The sequence below is a fragment of the Eschscholzia californica genome, unplaced genomic scaffold (assembly GCF_041429995.1).
Source record: "Eschscholzia californica isolate CP2 unplaced genomic scaffold, dmEscCali1.0.p SCAF_3, whole genome shotgun sequence".
Taxonomy (NCBI): Eukaryota; Viridiplantae; Streptophyta; class Magnoliopsida; order Ranunculales; family Papaveraceae; genus Eschscholzia; species Eschscholzia californica.
The window spans coordinates 65,764,966-65,782,852 of NW_028238420.1; the positions used below are offsets into that span (position 1 = coordinate 65,764,966).

The following is a 17,887-nucleotide window of genomic DNA, read 5'->3' on the forward strand; positions in this document are numbered from 1 at the left end:
CTCAGCACAAGTATGAGAGACAGCACGAAATTCAGCCTCTGTTGAAGATCTCGCCACAGTTGGTTGAGTTTTGGATGTCCACATGATGAGATTGGGTCCAAGAAATACACAAGAACCAGTTGTGGATCGTCGATCATCCGGTGATCCAGCCCAATCAGCATCGGAAAAACCAAGAATCTGGTGACTTGTTGCTCGCCGGAAGCAGAGACCATCAGAAATAGTACCTTTTAGGTATCTAAGAATTCGTTTAGCTGCAATTAAGTGTATTGAAGAAGGTCGACTCATAAATTTAGATACCTGATTGACTGCATAAGCAATGTCTGGTCTTGTGATTGTTAAGTACTGAAGAGCACCTACTAAACTTCGAAAAGAATGGGGATCTTCCAATGGCTGTCCATCTGACTTAGAAAGCTTTGTACCAGTGATTGCAGGAGTCGATACTGGTTTTGAAGTATGAAGCCCAAATCGATGAAGAAGATCATTGATATATTTTGTTTGAGTTAAGATAATTGAGTTGCTATCTCGAATTGCTTCCAAACCTAAGAAGTAGTGCAGATTACCCATATCAGTCATGTCGAATTGATTCATAAGTTGTCGAATTAGAATTCGAATTATTGAAGAAGACGAGCCTGTGATGATTATATCATCAACATACAGAAGTAGTATAGTGATTGAATTCGAACTTCGAAGAAAGAACATCGAAGAATCAGAGATGGATTGAATGAACTTTAGCTGAAGAAGACAATCACTAAATCTCTTATGCCAAGCCCTAGGTGCTTGTTTAAGCCCATACAAGGCTTTATGTAGTTTACAGACATGAGTTGGTGATGATTGATCGACAAATCCCTTCGGTTGACTCATGTAAACACTCTCTTCCAAATCCCCTTGCAGAAATGCATTCTTGACATCCATTTGATGGATTCCCCAATTTTCCGAAACAGCTAGAGAGAGAACAGTACGAATTGTCTCAGGTCTAACCACTGGGCTAAACGTCTCAGCATAATCAATCCCAGGCTGTTGAGTGAATCCTCGAGCGACCAGGCGAGCTTTATAACGAAGAACAGATCCATCTGGTTTCTGTTTGACTTTGTAAATCCATTTTGAGTCAACAATATTCATAGAAGGATCTCTAGGAACAAGGGACCACGTTTGATTCTTATGTAGGGCTTGAATTTCTTCTGCCATTGCTTGATTCCAGTGAGGAATTTTTGATGCCTGATTAAAAGTAGAAGGTTCCTGAAACTTAAAATCCAAAGAAGAAGGGTCAGTAGTAAAAAGGATTTTGGGCTTTCGTGTTCCATCTCGACTTCTTGTGATCATGGGATGAGTAGAAGAAGTGGGTAAGGAAATAATTTGGGAATTAGGGTTTTCTGATTGATTCGGTGATGGAATAGACGAGGAAGAAGACGAAGTTGTAGTGCCAGGTGGCGGGACCACCACAGTAGGCGTGACAATTGGGACAGACTGGGAGTGAGTAGTGGAGACAACGGGAGCAGTCTGAGGTGGGTCGATTTGTCGAGGGACCACTGACACATGGGAAGCAGGAGGACGTTGAGGTGGAGAGACGGCTGATCCCGTACGATGTGGTCCAAAAGGAACCACGTTCTCAAAGCCAGGTGGAATACTAGGAGTGGTCGAAGGGATAGAACCGTTAGAAGATAACGACTGAGAAGGACGGTTCAGATTAAAAGATGGTGGATTGGGATCAACGGTCCAATTTAAAATTAGGGATTTAGAGGAATTGGGCGGAAATGTGGAATTGGGTGAAGAAGACGATGAACAGTGAGACGAGAAAGAACAGGGAAAGAGATTCTCGTCAAAAATTACATTTCTAGAAATGTAGATTCGAGAAGATTTCTCATCAAGACAAAGATAACCCTTGTTATTAGGGCTGTATCCTAAGAAGATACAAGGAAGAGTTTTGTTGTCGAGTTTAGAGGTTCGATAAGGACTTAATAGAGGATAGCATCTGCAGCCAAAGATTCGAAAAATTGAGTAATCAGGTTTAGAGTGAAATAAGACTTCATAAGGGGATTTGTAATTTAGTACCGAAGAAGGAAGTCTATTGATGGTAAACACAGAGGTCTGAAAAGCTGCAGGCCAGAAGGTTTTGGGAAGAGAAGAGTGATGGAGAAGACAGAGAGAGGTTTCGACAATATGCCTGATTTTGCGCTCAGCAACCCCATTTTGTTGTGGGGTGTGAGGACAAGATCTTCTGTGATGAATGCCATTATGAATAAGAAAATTCGAAAACTCTTTACTAATGAATTCTCCTCCACCATCTGATTGAAGTGTTTTAATAGGTTTGGAGAATTGATTTTCAACAAAGACTTTGAAATTCTTAAAGTGAGTGAAGACCTCTGACTTGTGTTTCATAAAATAAACCCAAGTGAATCTCGTATAATCATCTATGAACAATAACATAAAACGAAAACCAGAAGATGAAGAAACTGGTGATGGCCCCCAAACATCACTGTGAATAATTTCATTAGGGTGGGCAGAGGAATGAGAAACAGAACTAAAAGGAAGAGCATGATGCTTTCCTGAAATACATCCAATACAAATTGAGTTGTTTATCTTAGATGATTTTACAGGGATTACATCAGTACTAATTAGGTAATTTAAACATTTTTGATGAAGATGAGCTAATCTTTGATGCCAGACATCAGGAGATGCTTTAGGACTAGCAGACATTGTCTGAGCAAAGAGAGAGAGAGGTGAAACAGGGACTGAGGAAAGACGAAATAATCCGTCTTCAATCGTGCCTGCGAGCAGAGTCTTCCTTGTGAGAAGATCCTGGACATAAAAACCACGTCGATTAAAAACAACCTCACAGTTGAAATCACGTAAGAGACGAGAGATTGAGATTAGATTCTTTTTGAAGGAAGGAACAATTAGGACATTTTTAAGAGTTAAAGAAGGAGTAAGTTTATAATTACCAACACCAGAGACAGATGCAGCTGAACCATTACCAACAAACACATTCTCAGGAGGATGAACATCAGACCTTGAGGAGAGAGAGGCTGTATCAGATGCTATGTGAGATGTAGCTCCTGAATCCACATACCAATGAGGATCAGGAGAGAGAGAATCGATCCCAAGAGCAGCAAAAGATGATGATAAGTCATTTTGTCGAGTCAAATGATAACATTGACGTGCCGAATGACCAACACGACCACAATATTGACAAACCAGAGGAGGACGATCTGGTGGTCGACCAAGAACTGATGAGGAATAGCCTCGACCACGACCAAAGTAGCTTCCTCGACCACGGTTGTTCTTAGGATATCCTCCTCGACCTCTACCTCGATAGTTGTTAGGGAAAGGAGAAGGAGAAGAAGAAGGAGAAGAAGAAACATTGGTCTGAGAATATAGGACAGTAGGTTGAGTAACATTGGATTGAAGAAGTTGAAGACGAAACTCATGTGTTAGAAGTTGAGAGTGAAGTTCAGAGAAAGTTGGAGGTATCAACCTTGTGGTAATGGAGGTCACAAAACCCTCATATTCGGGACCAAGACCAGAAAGAACAATTAGGACCAGCTCCTCATCATTTACTGGATGACCTATAGCAGCAAGAGAGTCTGTAATTCCTTTCAAACGAAGAAGAAACTCAGAAACAGAGAGAGAGCCTTTCTTAGAGGTTTGGAGTTGAAGCTTGAGATTCATTAATCGAGCAGAGTTGAAAGAAGAAAAAGAACGTTCTAGTGAATCCCAAACAGCTCGAGAGGAGTTGAGTCCAAGAACTTGAGTGAGTATTGGCTCGGTGAGAGTTGCATTTAACCAAGAAAGGAGCATTTGATCAACTCTATACCAATAAGCATAGTCAGGATTTGGTAGAGAAACAGAGGTGTCTGAATCAGATGCTGAAGGAATGAACTCAGGTGGGGGAGGATAGCTACCATTAACGAATTTGTAGAGGTCCTGAGAATGTAAGATTGGAAGAAGCTGACTCTTCCAGAGAAGGTAATTAGTATTGTCCAATCGAATGGAAACAAGATTGGATATGTTGGTGAGGGTGGGAAGAGTTGAGACATTAGAGAAGGGTGATGAAGAAGAAGCAATAGGAGAAGAAGAAGCTTGAATAGGGGTTTCGGCCATTGAAGAAAAGAAAATGAAGAAGAAGAAGATGAAACACAAGACCCAAAAAGGATTTAGAAGACAAGCTCTGATACCATGTTAATGCTAAAATGCTCGACCGCCAAACTAGGGCAGCAGCTCTGATTAAATAGAAGAAGAGATGCAAAATTACAGTTGAGTCCTTATAAGTGTAAAACCTAAAGAGGAGACCCTAACCGAACACATAGTGAAAAACACACCCATAACTAACTATTATCTCTTTACATTAACAGTTTGATGTGGAATTAGTTTTAGCTTGTCAAGTTTATAAATAATTTTTTTTTAGTTTGAACTTTTAAGATATTTCTTGTTTTCATTACCCCTAAAGGGTTTTTCTATGAACATGTATTGTATCAAAGCCAAGTTATACCCGAAAACCCGACAAGCCTAACCCTATTGAACACTTACCATATACTTAGATAGTTAAACTTGTGTGCAGCTTTTGTTTATATCATCAATTTCTTTTCTGGTTTCATTCTTTTCACATATTTAAGTATGAAAAAGAATTGCATGTTAGTCCCTCCATAACTCTTGTTTGAGGTAATGAGGTGTATAAAATCTCGGAATTTAACAATGAATTATGTTAATTCTCAAGCTTTTCTTTTGTCTTCCTTTAATGCAAAAAATTTCAGAGACTTTCAAATTTCATGGGGAATATTTGAGTTTTATTCAAGTTTTCACCACCACTTATTCTCTTCATGTCTGCAAGAGTCACTGTAATTGTCGAGAATCTTTCAACAAGAAAATTTCCGTCCAATTTTTTTTGTACCAAAGCGAAGGTCGTAACCAACCAACTAAGCTACCGAGTCGCGCTTTTCTCCAAGGGTTATGACTTGGAATATTTTGATTGATAAACTTGCGGGAGTTTAACGACCCCTACTTTTCTATATATATATATAGGCGGTACCTACAAGCCTACAACAAATTTCTTAATGGGTCCAAAATTATAAGGTCCAAAATTTGGGTCAAAATATCAAACGAAGCCCAACCCGGAATATTAATGCAAAAAAACTCAAAAGTTGAAATTACAAAACATTTTTGAAAATTGCTGAACAAAACACAGTTTGCTCTCAACAATTTTGTATTTGCTCTCAACAATTATGTAAATGTATGAACAAATTTGTTTTTGTTCATATAATTACGAACATAATTATATATGTTGTCACAGTTTCAAAAGTGTTGCCAACAGTTTCAAAAGTGTTGCCAACAGTTTCAAAAGTGTTGCCAACAGTTTAAAAATTGGGTTTTTTTACATTATTATTCTCGAGTGGGTTTTTTTTTACATTATTATTCCCGAGTGAGTATTTTTTTGTATTTGGGCCCACATTTTAGGCATTTCTTACGTAGTTTTTTTTTGTTAATAGACAAAGATAACAAGTACCAGCCCATCTTAACCCGACGATGTCAGTAGTTGTGGTTGTGCGTGTCATTGTCAGCCTGAGACGGGTCTACTCTTCGAGGAAACAAAAAATATTTCAGGGCGATTCAAAGTTTTGGGTGGGACTACCCCTATAAACTTGTGGTCTCTTGTGAAAGTGTTATGACTTGTGACCTAGAGCTTGAAGTCAGCAAAGGTGCTACTATGATAAACTTGTTTTAAGGGCCCCCTTGCCCTTAGAACTCTCCATAAGGTTACCATTTACCTCCCATTATCATCCAGATAACTAAGATAGGTATGGCCAAAATTTTCGTTTTAAGTTTCTAATTAGTAGTCCCCCGAATGGATTAGGAAACCATCTCCTCCCCTAATTCTCTTTTGGTTATATATATATTTAAGTTTATTTCACTATAACCACTAGCCTATTCAATCTTAATTTCTTTCATATAATTTTCAGCCCCACCATGCCGAAAACTATAATTGCTTCTAAATATTTTCCTATCAAATATTCTGCAAATTTTGATAAATTTCTATTTCCCAACGATCGTGAAGGAATTAAATTATTAGTTCAAATCGACCTTATAGAGAAGATACAAAAGAAACATAGACGGTTGAATGAGGAAGAAGAAATGGGTTTCTACATAGAAGAAGAAGAAGTTATTCGATCTGAGAAAATGACAATGAAGGAAGATTCTTCCATATTGTTCTTGTATAAAGAAACATGTAAAGACTATTTAATTGACCGCCTTCTTGCTGACTTAAAACTTGATGAGAGTTCTTACTTAACTTTGATAACAAGAATTTCGAGTTATATTTCTCAAGAATGGGAGAAAGTGGTTAGTAATGGAGGGACGGATTCGTTAGGGATAGTAGTAAGTATTGAGATGGTAAGTGTCGAAGAACTCGAATGTGATGTTAGTTTAAAGGTGCCTGTAGTGTCCCAAGTGGTGGGCAGAAGCTGGACGGAGACAAACAAGAAGGAGGAAGTACTAGTTCATAAGAAAGTTGATGAAGTAGGGAGAAGAATTGCATAAAATTACATGAAGTAGATGGAGATATCTAAGACATAGAAGCCCACGTTCAAGAAGAGTTGTAGGAGGAAAACGAAGAGAAAAATCTATTTTGTTAGAGGGAAAAATAGACAGTTGAAAAAAAAACGAAGAGAGTATGAAACCAAAAATGGTTTGCCGTGGAACTAGTTTTCAGGTTGCCAAGTTTATAAAAAGAACGTTCATCAAAAAAAAAAAAGTTTATAAAAAGAAATTCTTGCAACAAAAAAAAAAGTTTACAAAAAGAAATTTAGTTTGAATGTTTAGAACGTTTCTTGTAATAATTACTCTAGTTCTTTTAGCTACTGATTTCTCATGTAAGATGAAGTGAAGTGGAGATTAATGGGACATGAAAGGAAGTGTGGTAAACGATCTATTTTAACTTTCGATTGTCAGTTTTGTTATTTCTAAAGGCTTTTCTTTTATGAATTTGTCTTGTTTACCGTATCAAAACAAAATTTTACCTGAACAAACCCAACTCTTTTATGAATATTTTCTTTTTTTTGGAAATCAAACTTCATTTAAAGGCCAAAAGGCTAATGAGAATTACATCATGAAGTTTAAAATAACAAAGACACAACTACAATCGGACAAACAAGACAAGTTACGCCCACTTGGAGTGCCTCAAGAGCTGCCTGATCTAGCTGGTGGGCTTCATCTGGTACTACCGCCACTAACCATCTAAGGGTAGTTTTATAACCAATGCTTCTTTCACCTTCTTCTCTTCTCGCCGTCAACCGTGGCGTGCAGATCTCCGGTTAGCGCGCCTCTGATTCCGGTATATCGGTAGAGAGAGTTGTGAGTTGATGAAGAAACTCCCAATCGTGGTCTATGATCAAAACACTCGACCTTGAAAAGACGAAAATAACAAAAGGTCCTAAAGACCAACAAAACAGACCCTAAAGACCAACATAACAGGCCCTAACGACCAACAAAGAAACATAACCTTTATTATACTAAGTAAATAGACAACTAGGAACTCTTTCTTCTCCGCATCACTCACTGGATCGATCTTTGATTCCTTAATACCACCATATGAATGAACCAGTTATTACCCTGTAATTAAGAACAACTTTCACCAAGAGCACCACCGACGCCACCACTAGAATCCGACGATTGCCCAAAAATCAACGCCACCCACTGGAGATGAACATTTGATGGAAAATGTTTATTTGGTCAAAACAACCATAACAGGATGTTACTCAATTTTGGAGAGACCTTGCAAAGAAATCTTTCCAATACCTAATACAATTAAAGGAAATTTAATTCCTTGCTCATGACTCGAATTTGTAGGTCTCAATTCTAGAGTTCTAGAAAGATAAGCTTGGGATCTAGAATTCTTAACACTATAGTAGTAGATCAGACGATTTTCAATTTTACCACAACCGAATGGCTCTTCTAACCCAATTGAACCGCAAGTGATGAATAGTAAGCGCTATTGGTGGGAGTATTAAGCATTAATAATGGTGAAGAACACATCTGTAATGGTGAAGCACACATCAACCATGTAAAGAAATCTCCACAACTTTTTCCCTTCTGAAAATATAGGTATATCTAAGTCAATTGACTTGATCCCATTCTGCCCAAATAATGGTGATTATGTAATTTAGAGAATGAAAACAAAAGAGAGAAAAGAGATGGGAGAGAAATAGGAAAGAGAGGACCCTAGAGACTATTCAAGGAGGAAAAAGTAAAAAAAGGAAGAAAAGAAGGGGATCCGGCGAAAGACTCCCCCTTCGCCGGAAGAACAAACACAGATCTGGTTGAAGAGAGAGAGAGAGAGAGAGAGAGAGAGAGAGAGAGAGAGAGAGAGAGAGAGAGAGAGAGAGAGAGAGAGAGAGAGAAAGAGAGAGAGAGAGAGAGAGAAACGCTTATGGAGAGAGAGAGAGACCATCTTCCTACCACAAAAAAAAGTCTCTTTTATGAATATTTGGTTGAGTATGGTTTTTACGAAATCCTGGCTTCACCCTGTTTAAGTGTATGCTCAAACTTAATAAATACCAAGATTTTTGAGCGAATTTGTGGAGCCTTTGTCAAGAACAAAACTCATGTTTTTTCCACCCAATTCCTTGTAATCCAATTTTTTTTCTTCTTCCCCAAACCGACAACTTCATCCATATCCAACCAACTAAGCTAGGAGTGGATGTTTAAATATACGGGAGTGATACATGTATAAAGTCTTTGACAAAATTCTTGACTTAATGACTCATTTTCACTAAAAGACAAAAATTCATCAAAGTTTTTCAAAGTTTGACTTTGATCAGGACCGTTCCCTTAGCATTTTGTCAACAAGATTCTTTGTACATTTAGCATTTCCCTTAAATATATGGGCTTCTGTTAAAGGGCTATGACCTAAAAGTCGCCAACAGAGGTGTTGCTATGATAAACTTGTGAGAGTTTGAGGGTCTGATTCTCTATAAGCAACCCAACCAACAAATTTCAAACTTTGGGGGTAAAAGGGGAAAGAGATGACTTTAAAAGAAATGGGCCTGCCTTTTGAACTCGCCATGATCCCCCGATAATATCTAGATAGATAAGGCACCACCAAAAGACTTCAATTCAAAACTTTCTAATTATCAGTCTTTTTTTTTTTTCTTTGTTGAAAAAAAATTTTTATTACTTGGAAATCAGGAAATGGACTACGGAACAGTTTCCTACCCAAACTCTCTTTCCGTTAAATACTATCTATATATATGAATATTAAAAATTGCTTCTAAACATCTTCCTACCAATTATTTGGCAAGTTTTGAGAAGTTTGTACTGCCCAATTGTAACGGCAGAATATCTGAATTATTTGTTCAAGTCAACTTAATAGAGAAGAAACAAAAGCAAAAGAGACGGTCGAATGTGAAAGGAACACTAATCAAATACTCGGTAGAAGAAGAAGAAGTTATTCGATCAGAGAGTATGACAATGAAGGAAGATTCTTCTATATTATTCTTAGATAGTTATAAAGAAACATGTGAAGATTATTTTATGGACCGCCTTTTTGTTGACTTAAAACTTGGTGAAAATGCCTACACTTTGATAGAAGGAGTTTCAAGTTATATTTCTCAAGAATGGGAGAAAGTGGTCACTAAAGGAGAGATGGATTCGCTTAGGGTAGTGGTGACTATTGAGGTTCTACACATCGAAGTACTCGAACATGAAGTAGAGAAAGTTACAGAAAATTACATGAAGATAATCGACATATCTAAGACAAAGAGACCCATATCCGAAAAAGAAATACTAGACAGAAGAGAAAATGGATATAAATTGAGCATCTTATTATTATAGTGAGAAAATAGATAGTTATCGGACTAAGTTCTTGATGGTTGATTATCGATATATTACGAGGTTTTGGGTTTATATTTGTTCTTTTTTATGTAATATAAATTTATTTTTTTAGCAAACTTTTTAAGAGAATATGAAACCAAAAGTTGTTTGATGTGGGATTAGTTTTTAGCTTCCAAGTTTATAATTTTTTTTTTTATGGTTTGAACTTTTAAGATACTTCTTGTTTTAATTAGCATTTTTAGCTAGTGATTTCTTATTAAAATTTTGAAGTATAAGTCATGAAAGGAACTATGATAATCGATATGTATTCTAATGTTAGATTTATTGTTATTATTATTATTACTTTATCTCTAAATGCATTGGCTTTAGCATGGTCTTGTTTATCAAATCAATCACTAAATAGAAAAACCAAGTTATAACTGAAGGCTCAACAAGCCGAACTCTTTTTGTGGGTATGTGTAGGTTTTGAGTACGAACTTTTTTTGAAAGCTGACCCCATGGTTGGCAAATCTAATTATTTTTTTGACGAGTTTTGAGCACGAGATGATTGTAAAAAGCCTCTTCGAGCCGCTTGAATACGCTTATAGTCAAAGATGAAAAGTATCTGGCTAACGAGATTAGTGGATGTTAAGTATGTGCTGAGTGTCTGTACCCGCCCGATTCCTACACCTACGATTCCTACACGTCCTGTAGACTAACCAACCTCCTACTTGTAAATTGGTGTCCAATCCTTCTTTCCCCTCAAAACCTAAAGTTGGCGAATTTTTAAAACAGAATTGATTTTGTCCCCTTTCTATTCTCATTGTCTTTCTCTCTCTACCCAAATTAACCCTTTGGGGATCTCCAAGAGACTTCTTCACCTTCGATGACTCCAAAGCTCCTCTCTTCTCTCTTAACATTTTCAACTCTTTAAAACTCTGGGTTTTGAAGTTGGGTTTTCCTTCTGAGCTCTGATTCATACATACCAACCCACCACCTCAAGAGTTTAGAGAGAGAAAAAGATGGCTACCCTTTCTTCATCAACCTACAATTCATCTTCTTCTCGTATTAACTCTTCTTCAGCTTCTTCTTTATCTGGTCGTCATGGGGGTATTACTCTCTCTTCAGTACCTAAAAAATTTCTTCCTAAGAAGATCTCTCTTCCATCTCCTAGATATTGGAATGTCCTTCACATGCAAGATGGTTAGTTCCCCTTTTCTTTTTTTGTTTCCTAATCCTCTTTTGTACTCTGGGTTTGAATAAAACTTACATTTTTAGCTGATTTGTGCTTGTTTTAATGATAATTTCTCAATTTATTCTTAATATGTTTGATTAGTTCATTAATTTCATGTCATTTTGCATCTTGGGTTTATTTGATTATGTTGTTTTTGTATTCTGTGATGTGGGTTTCCTCATAGTATCATCATCTTAGATTGCTAACTGACTCTAATGATTCAGTTTTAGTAGAAAGGGGGTTGGGATTAGATGGGTGATGCCTTTTGTCTTTAAGCTTTTTGATGATTAAATGGATATATAAATGTGGGTGTAGGTGCTGTAACTGCAAAATTGCCCATCATTGCAAACGAAACTCCATTAAAGGAGGCGAAAGATGGGTCTGTATTGATTTCGACCCCGGAGGAATTGAGTAACCTAGCAGGATCTAAAATCAATGAAGATGAGACAGTTAGTATAACTGTGGTTGGAGCATCTGGGGACCTTGCCAAGAAAAAGATATTTCCTGCGCTCTTCGCACTTTATTATGAGGATTGTCTTCCAAAGGTTTGATTTTGTTCTAAACTTAATGCACTTAATTCATTTACTTGTGTGATTCTTGAATTGAGTTTGACTAGAACTTGTTATATTGTTACAGCATTTTACTGTGTTTGGTTATGCTCGGAGTAAGATGACTGATGCCGAACTAAGAAACATGGTTAGCAAGACTCTTACTTGCAGAATTGATAAGAGGTATCAAATACTCCGAAATGTTTTATGTCCTTTAACTTGGGTCTTGTTGTCTTGTGTCTAGAGTAGTCTAGTAGTTACACTTTTCTAGACATTCAATTATAACTTTCGGGTTGCGTAATGTTTGTTTTTCTGCTGTGGATGGAGGATGAGGAGTTTGGTTCGATGATTACCGTTTGAATATTGATTGTTTTCTACTTTCCAGGGAGAACTGTAATGAAAAGATGGAGCAGTTTCTAGCGAGATGCTTTTACCATTCTGGGCAGTATGACTCAGAGGAGAATTTTGCTGTGCTAGACAAGAAGCTGAAGGAGCACGAGGTAACCTGGATTTAATTTCGAGTAACTAAATTCCGCACACGACAAGTAGAGTTTTAGTGTTTAATGGCCACTTGGTCCTAGTCCGCATTGATTCAATTTGGCGGAAAAATGTGCAATAAAGTAGTCATCGTTATGATCGCGATAGCCATTTTCCAACCATCTTGAATATGCCCAATAACCTATATACTCCATTCAATTCTGTCTTCGTCTATATGGATATTCTCTGCTCTATTTGAAATTGAAAGCATGAACTATGTCTTTTCTCATTGTTAAGCATCTTTTGTTTCCATTTATTTTGACAATGATAAATTGGTTATTCAGGGTGGAAGGATTTCAAACCGGCTTTTCTATTTATCAATCCCACCAAATATATTCATAAAAGTGGTAAAATCTGCCAGTCAGTCGGCATCTTCTTCCAATGGTTGGACGAGGGTTATCGTTGAGAAGCCCTTTGGACGGGACTCAGAATCCTCCGCTGCTTTGACAAGAGGCCTAAAAGAGTACTTGGTAGAGGATCAAATTTTCAGGTAAGAGCTAGCCGGCTACAACTTTCTCTCTTTCTAATTGTACTATGAAAATCGAACCTTAGTAAGTCTGGCATTTGGTCATCAGGATTGACCACTATTTGGGGAAGGAGCTTGTGGAAAATCTTTCTGTTCTTCGCTTCTCCAATCTTATCTTTGAACCTTTGTGGTCAAGGCAATATATAAGGAATGTTCAGTTTATCTTCTCCGAAGACTTCGGCACAGAGGGACGAGGAGGGTAAGCTGGTTTTAAACTTACATATTCTTGGGTGTGATCTTCCGTAAGAATATATCGTTTATTCCCCTTGATATTGTCCGTTCAGGTACTTTGATAGTTATGGGATCATAAGAGACATTATGCAGAACCATCTTCTTCAAATACTAGCCCTTTTTGCCATGGAAACTCCTGTCAGTTTGGATGCCGAGGATATCAGAAACGAAAAGGTTTCTATTTGCAAACCAAAATCTCGTTGCTTTTGTCAGTATATCCTTCTAATTTGAGTTGTTTCTTTTTCAGGTTAAAGTTCTTCGCTCAATGAAGACTTTGCAACTAGACGATGTGGTCGTTGGTCAGTATAAGAGCCATACTAGGGGTGGTATTAATTATCCGGGTTACACAGATGATGCTACAGTACCCAAAGACAGTCTCACACCAACATTTGCAGCAGCTGCTCTTTTCATAAATAATGCGAGATGGGATGGGGTTCCGTTTTTAATGAAAGCGGGGAAAGCATTACATACTAGAAGGTACGTTTTCATTCCCGGTTGGCATCAAAGGTAGCCAGTTCGTGTTTGTTATTGAAATCTGAAAGTAATTTGCTTGGTTAAAATGAAATTCATATGGCACAAGTAAATTTCACATAAATATAATGCGGATTAAGATTCATAAAAAAACAAAGCAACCATAAACTACCTTGTACACCCTCATTAATTTTTTGACCTTCTTTTGTGTGCCTTACCCACGTTACTATCTTCTTCCTATTGTTTCCTATGTTCGGTTTTGAGCCCGACTGACTTAAATGGGTGTTGTTTACCTTTATCTCGTGCAGAGCAGAGATTAGGGTACAGTTTAGGCATGTCCCTGGTAATTTATATACCCGGAACTTTGGGATGGATCTTGATCGAACAACAAACGAACTGGTTATCAGAGTGCAGCCTGATGAAGCCATTTATTTGAAGATCAATAATAAAGTTCCAGGGTTGGGAATGAGGTTGGATCGGAGTAATTTGAATCTTCACTATGCAGCAAGGTACGTAAAAATGTCTTAGAACTTGATAAATATTATGGATGCATTAGGCTTTTAGCCATGTCCTGGCTTGGGTATCGTAGGACAGCAGAAACATACAGTCTTTGAAGAGTATCGAAACCAACTTGAGTCTGAAGGCTAAACGAACATGGCTAAAACCTTCTTACCTAGACAGACATACATGATGCCGTTGCCCTGGTTTGGTCCTCTCTTGGATGCTTAATTTGATATCATGATCTACATTATTATATAATGTCAGACCTAGAAGTCTCTTGAAATCGGATATTGAATTTTAAATGTCCGATATAATGTGGATGATTAGTGTTCTTCAATATATTCCAATAACCCAATACTCGGGGATCGTTCCATCAGTGACACATTACCAGACACAACATCATCTAACGGTTCGATCTCAGTACTATGTAAAGATACATATCTCAGATCTCGAAAATAGTGGAAACACAATGATGAAATTTTATATGTTCATTTCTCTGTCAACAAAAGCTGGGTCAACTTCTCAACTAATCTTTACCTTACTCTATACTAAACTGCAATTTCTACTGATTAATGGTGTTTTTTCTGCTTGTTTTAAAATAGATACTCGAAAGAGATTCCAGATGCTTATGAGAGGCTACTACTTGACGCAATCGAAGGAGAACGGAGACTATTTATTCGGAGTGATGAACTAGATGCTGCTTGGGCTCTCTTTACTCCATTACTGAAAGAGCTCGAGGAAAAGAAGATAATCCCCGAATTTTATCCTTATGGAAGTAGGGGTCCGGTTGGAGCTCATTATCTTGCAGCTAGACACAATGTTAGATGGGGCGATATAAGTGCTTCGAGTACCACCAAAGGTGAAATTTGAGAAGATAGAGACTTGCTGCAAATCTCAATGTCACAATGCACCAAAAAAAGAACTCATAAGGAGATGGATTGAAACAAGTAGTAATATTGATGAGGAGTTGGGAGTTCTTTATTCAGAGGGAAGGATGGGTGTGTGAAGATTTGTAACGAAAATTGATGTTAGAAGAATAAAAAGTATTTTGTTTTTAGACTTGTGATTCTTAAAGTCTATCATTTTCATTGTTTTCTCGAGGTCATTTGAAATCTGACTCTAGGTCTAAATTGACTAGAAGTTGGAATTGACTCGGAGTTAGTTTTCTGAATGTTTTGCATCTCTTTTAAACAACTGATTTGGTTGGTGGTGAGTCTACTTGAGTCAATTCTAATTCAACCGATTCAGTCCAGCCAATTTATATTGAGGCATACGCAAAAAAAACAAACACAACCTTAGGTGGTATTTACAGCTACTAAATTCATACTATGTCAACTTCATTGATAGAGGAAGTTATAAGTGGACTAAAATAGCAGAAGAGCAAAAAACAGGGACCAGAACAGAATTAAATTAAATCAGGTAAAATAGAGTGGGCCAATAAGTGGGCTTCTTCATTTTCGTCACGGTAGTTGAATTGGAGTGCCCATAGAGGGTGACCAGTTAGTCGTTTCTCGGGTTGAATCCTCCAAGTGAGAAGATCCTGACCGTCCGTGAGAGCGTCTATTAGATTAGAGTTAATTCATTTCCCAACCTAATCAGCCAACAAGAGAGAGAGAGAGAGAGCTCTTAGGGCAACTCCAATGTGGGGCTCGGGCTCCCAATTTTGGGAGCTCCTGAATTTTGGGAGCCCCGGGGCTTAGAGCAACTCCAATGTTGGACTCCCAAATCTAAATTTTGTACATGTGTGGTGTAAGTGTGTGAGGTTTGTGTTTTAATTTTCACCCATTAAATTTTGGCTCTAAAAAATGATTATGTATTTCGATTATTATGTATTTGGTTTTCAATCAATGAAGTGTGTTAAGAAAAAATCAAAGAAATTCTATTTAAAAAAAATAGAATAAAAAATGATTTACATTTAAAAATTACACCAAAAAAATTAAATCAGAAAAAGATTAAACAAAATAATAACAAAAAAAAAAAATTAAACATGGGGTGGGTCCACCCCAATTCAACTGTTGGGAGTCCCCATGCTCCGCTCTGGGCTCCCGGGTTGGAGGGCTGGCCACCCCACCCCACCCCACCCCACCCACCCACACCACCACATTGGACATGCTCTTAAGTTGTTGATGAATATCTATCTGGTCTTCTCTTTCTTTCTTTCTTGCCTCTCACCACCTGATTTTGGATCTTCTTAGGTTTTCTTCTATTTTCTTGGTTCATGGGACTACTCACCTTTAGAGTAGTGGATAATTTTCTTTTTTTACCATATCCAACGGCCAAGATTGTGGATAACGATAATATAGTTCTCTTTTTTCCCACCAAATTACTTCAAGTTTCCCTTTCCTTAATTATGGAAACCCTAATTGTTGGTCCATACAAGAAATTGAAATACTACTACTAACTATCATGACAGAGATAAAGATCATTACTAATTTAGGGAAATATCTATGATTTAACAAACTTGGGTATCTGGCAAAATTTCAAATAACAAAACGGTAAAAAGAAAAATTTAGGAAATACTAGATTAGAGACTAATACAGAAACTATCCCAAATTGAAAATCTTTAGTTACTAATTGTTGCCTTTATTATTGGTATTACAAATTAAGTTTCTTTTATCAATCATAGTTGTCAAGTTTCTAAAAACTAATCAAAACACATTCTGTTTTTTTATTATGATTTCCTAATTTTCTTTCTTCAAAAATATATTTTTAATATCTGTTCTTGATTAAATTTTAGAAAGACAGATTCTTTATAAACCCCAATTATGTTTTCTCAAAACCATTGAAACTTCTTCTTCTTCTTTCTTCTTCTACTTACTCGTGAATGTAGAATTTGAACTCAATATGAAGAAACATATGATGAGTATGATATTACATTGTGGGTCGGATGCGATTTCTCAAGTTTCCGATTCCAATGTCTATAGCAACAACCGTAGTTCGAATAAACGTCAAAGACTAGACAACACGGCATCGTCTGCGAGATTCAAAGGGGTGCTTTTGCAACCGAACGGACACTGGGGCGCACAAATTTACAAGAACCACAATCGTGTATGGCTTGGGACGTTCAAATCGGAAAAGGAAGCGGCTATGGCTTACGATAGTGCAGCTATTAAACTTCGAAACGGGGATGCACACAGGAACTATCCTTGGACTAATCTAACTATTCAAGAACCAAAATTCCAAGATCTATACACAACTGACGCAGTACTGGATATGATTAAGGATGGGTCTTATCAATCTAAGTTTGTCGATTTCTTGAAGGGTCAATCTCTACCATTAATTGATAAAGAATCTGGGATGGATCACAACTTGTTAAGAGAGAGTGGTAGTAATGGAGGATATTCATGTCAACAACTCTTCCAGAAAGAGTTGACACCAAGTGATGTTGGAAAGCTTAACAGGTTAGTCATCCCAAAGAAGTACGCCGTTAAATACTTCCCCCAAGTTTTTGAGCTTGGTTCGAAAGAAGACACGACGACGGATGGTTGTGGCGGAGATGAAGTACCCTTAGAGTTTTATGACAAGCAAAGGAGATTATGGAAATTTAGATATTGTTATTGGAAAAGTAGCCAAAGTTTTGTGTTCACTAGAGGTTGGAATCGGTTTGTTAAAGAGAATGAATTGAAGGCAAAGGATGTAATTACATTTTACAGATATGAGTATAGGGGATGGCCTGTAAGGAAGGAGCGGTTCGACATGATAGATATATCATATAATGGAGATGAAAGTAACATCGGTCACTTTGGTGGATTCGATGGGTATGTTGGGAATAGGTTAGACTTACAGTTAGGTTGTGGTAGAAGTAGTACTAGTATTGAGTGTGAACCATCAAGTAGGGATGGGCAAGCAAAAGAAGAAGATAATGTAATGGTCGGACTAGTTCTGCCACCACCACCGGTGGTGATGGAGAACAAGGGTGTTAGACTTTTCGGCGTAAATATAAGTTGACAGAGGACTATATTATTTAGTTGCTTCTCTTTTTCATTTTCTAATTCGAGCTTTTAGGAATTCGGTCCTAAGAGTGATTGTAACTTTTGAATT

The 17,887-nt window shown here is 37.4% G+C and overlaps 1 protein-coding gene and 1 pseudogene across 1 annotated transcript; both read left to right on the top strand.

Annotated features, from left to right (window-relative positions):
* The first annotated feature begins 10,353 nt into the window (after window positions 1-10,353).
* Window positions 10,354-14,903, top strand: LOC147553506 (glucose-6-phosphate 1-dehydrogenase, chloroplastic-like). The gene is made up of 10 exons (XM_086667645.1): window positions 10,354-11,001; window positions 11,348-11,577; window positions 11,669-11,763; window positions 11,966-12,080; window positions 12,402-12,607; window positions 12,693-12,842; window positions 12,928-13,048; window positions 13,122-13,351; window positions 13,654-13,854; window positions 14,449-14,903. Exons 1-10 carry the CDS (start codon window positions 10,821-10,823, stop codon window positions 14,714-14,716), a joined length of 1,797 nt encoding a protein of 598 aa, XP_086523771.1. The 5' UTR covers window positions 10,354-10,820; the 3' UTR covers window positions 14,717-14,903.
* A 1,802-nt stretch (window positions 14,904-16,705) lies between these two features.
* On the top strand, window positions 16,706-17,794 carry LOC147553507 (AP2/ERF and B3 domain-containing transcription factor At1g50680 pseudogene; annotated as a pseudogene).
* The last annotated feature ends 93 nt before the right edge of the window (window positions 17,795-17,887 follow it).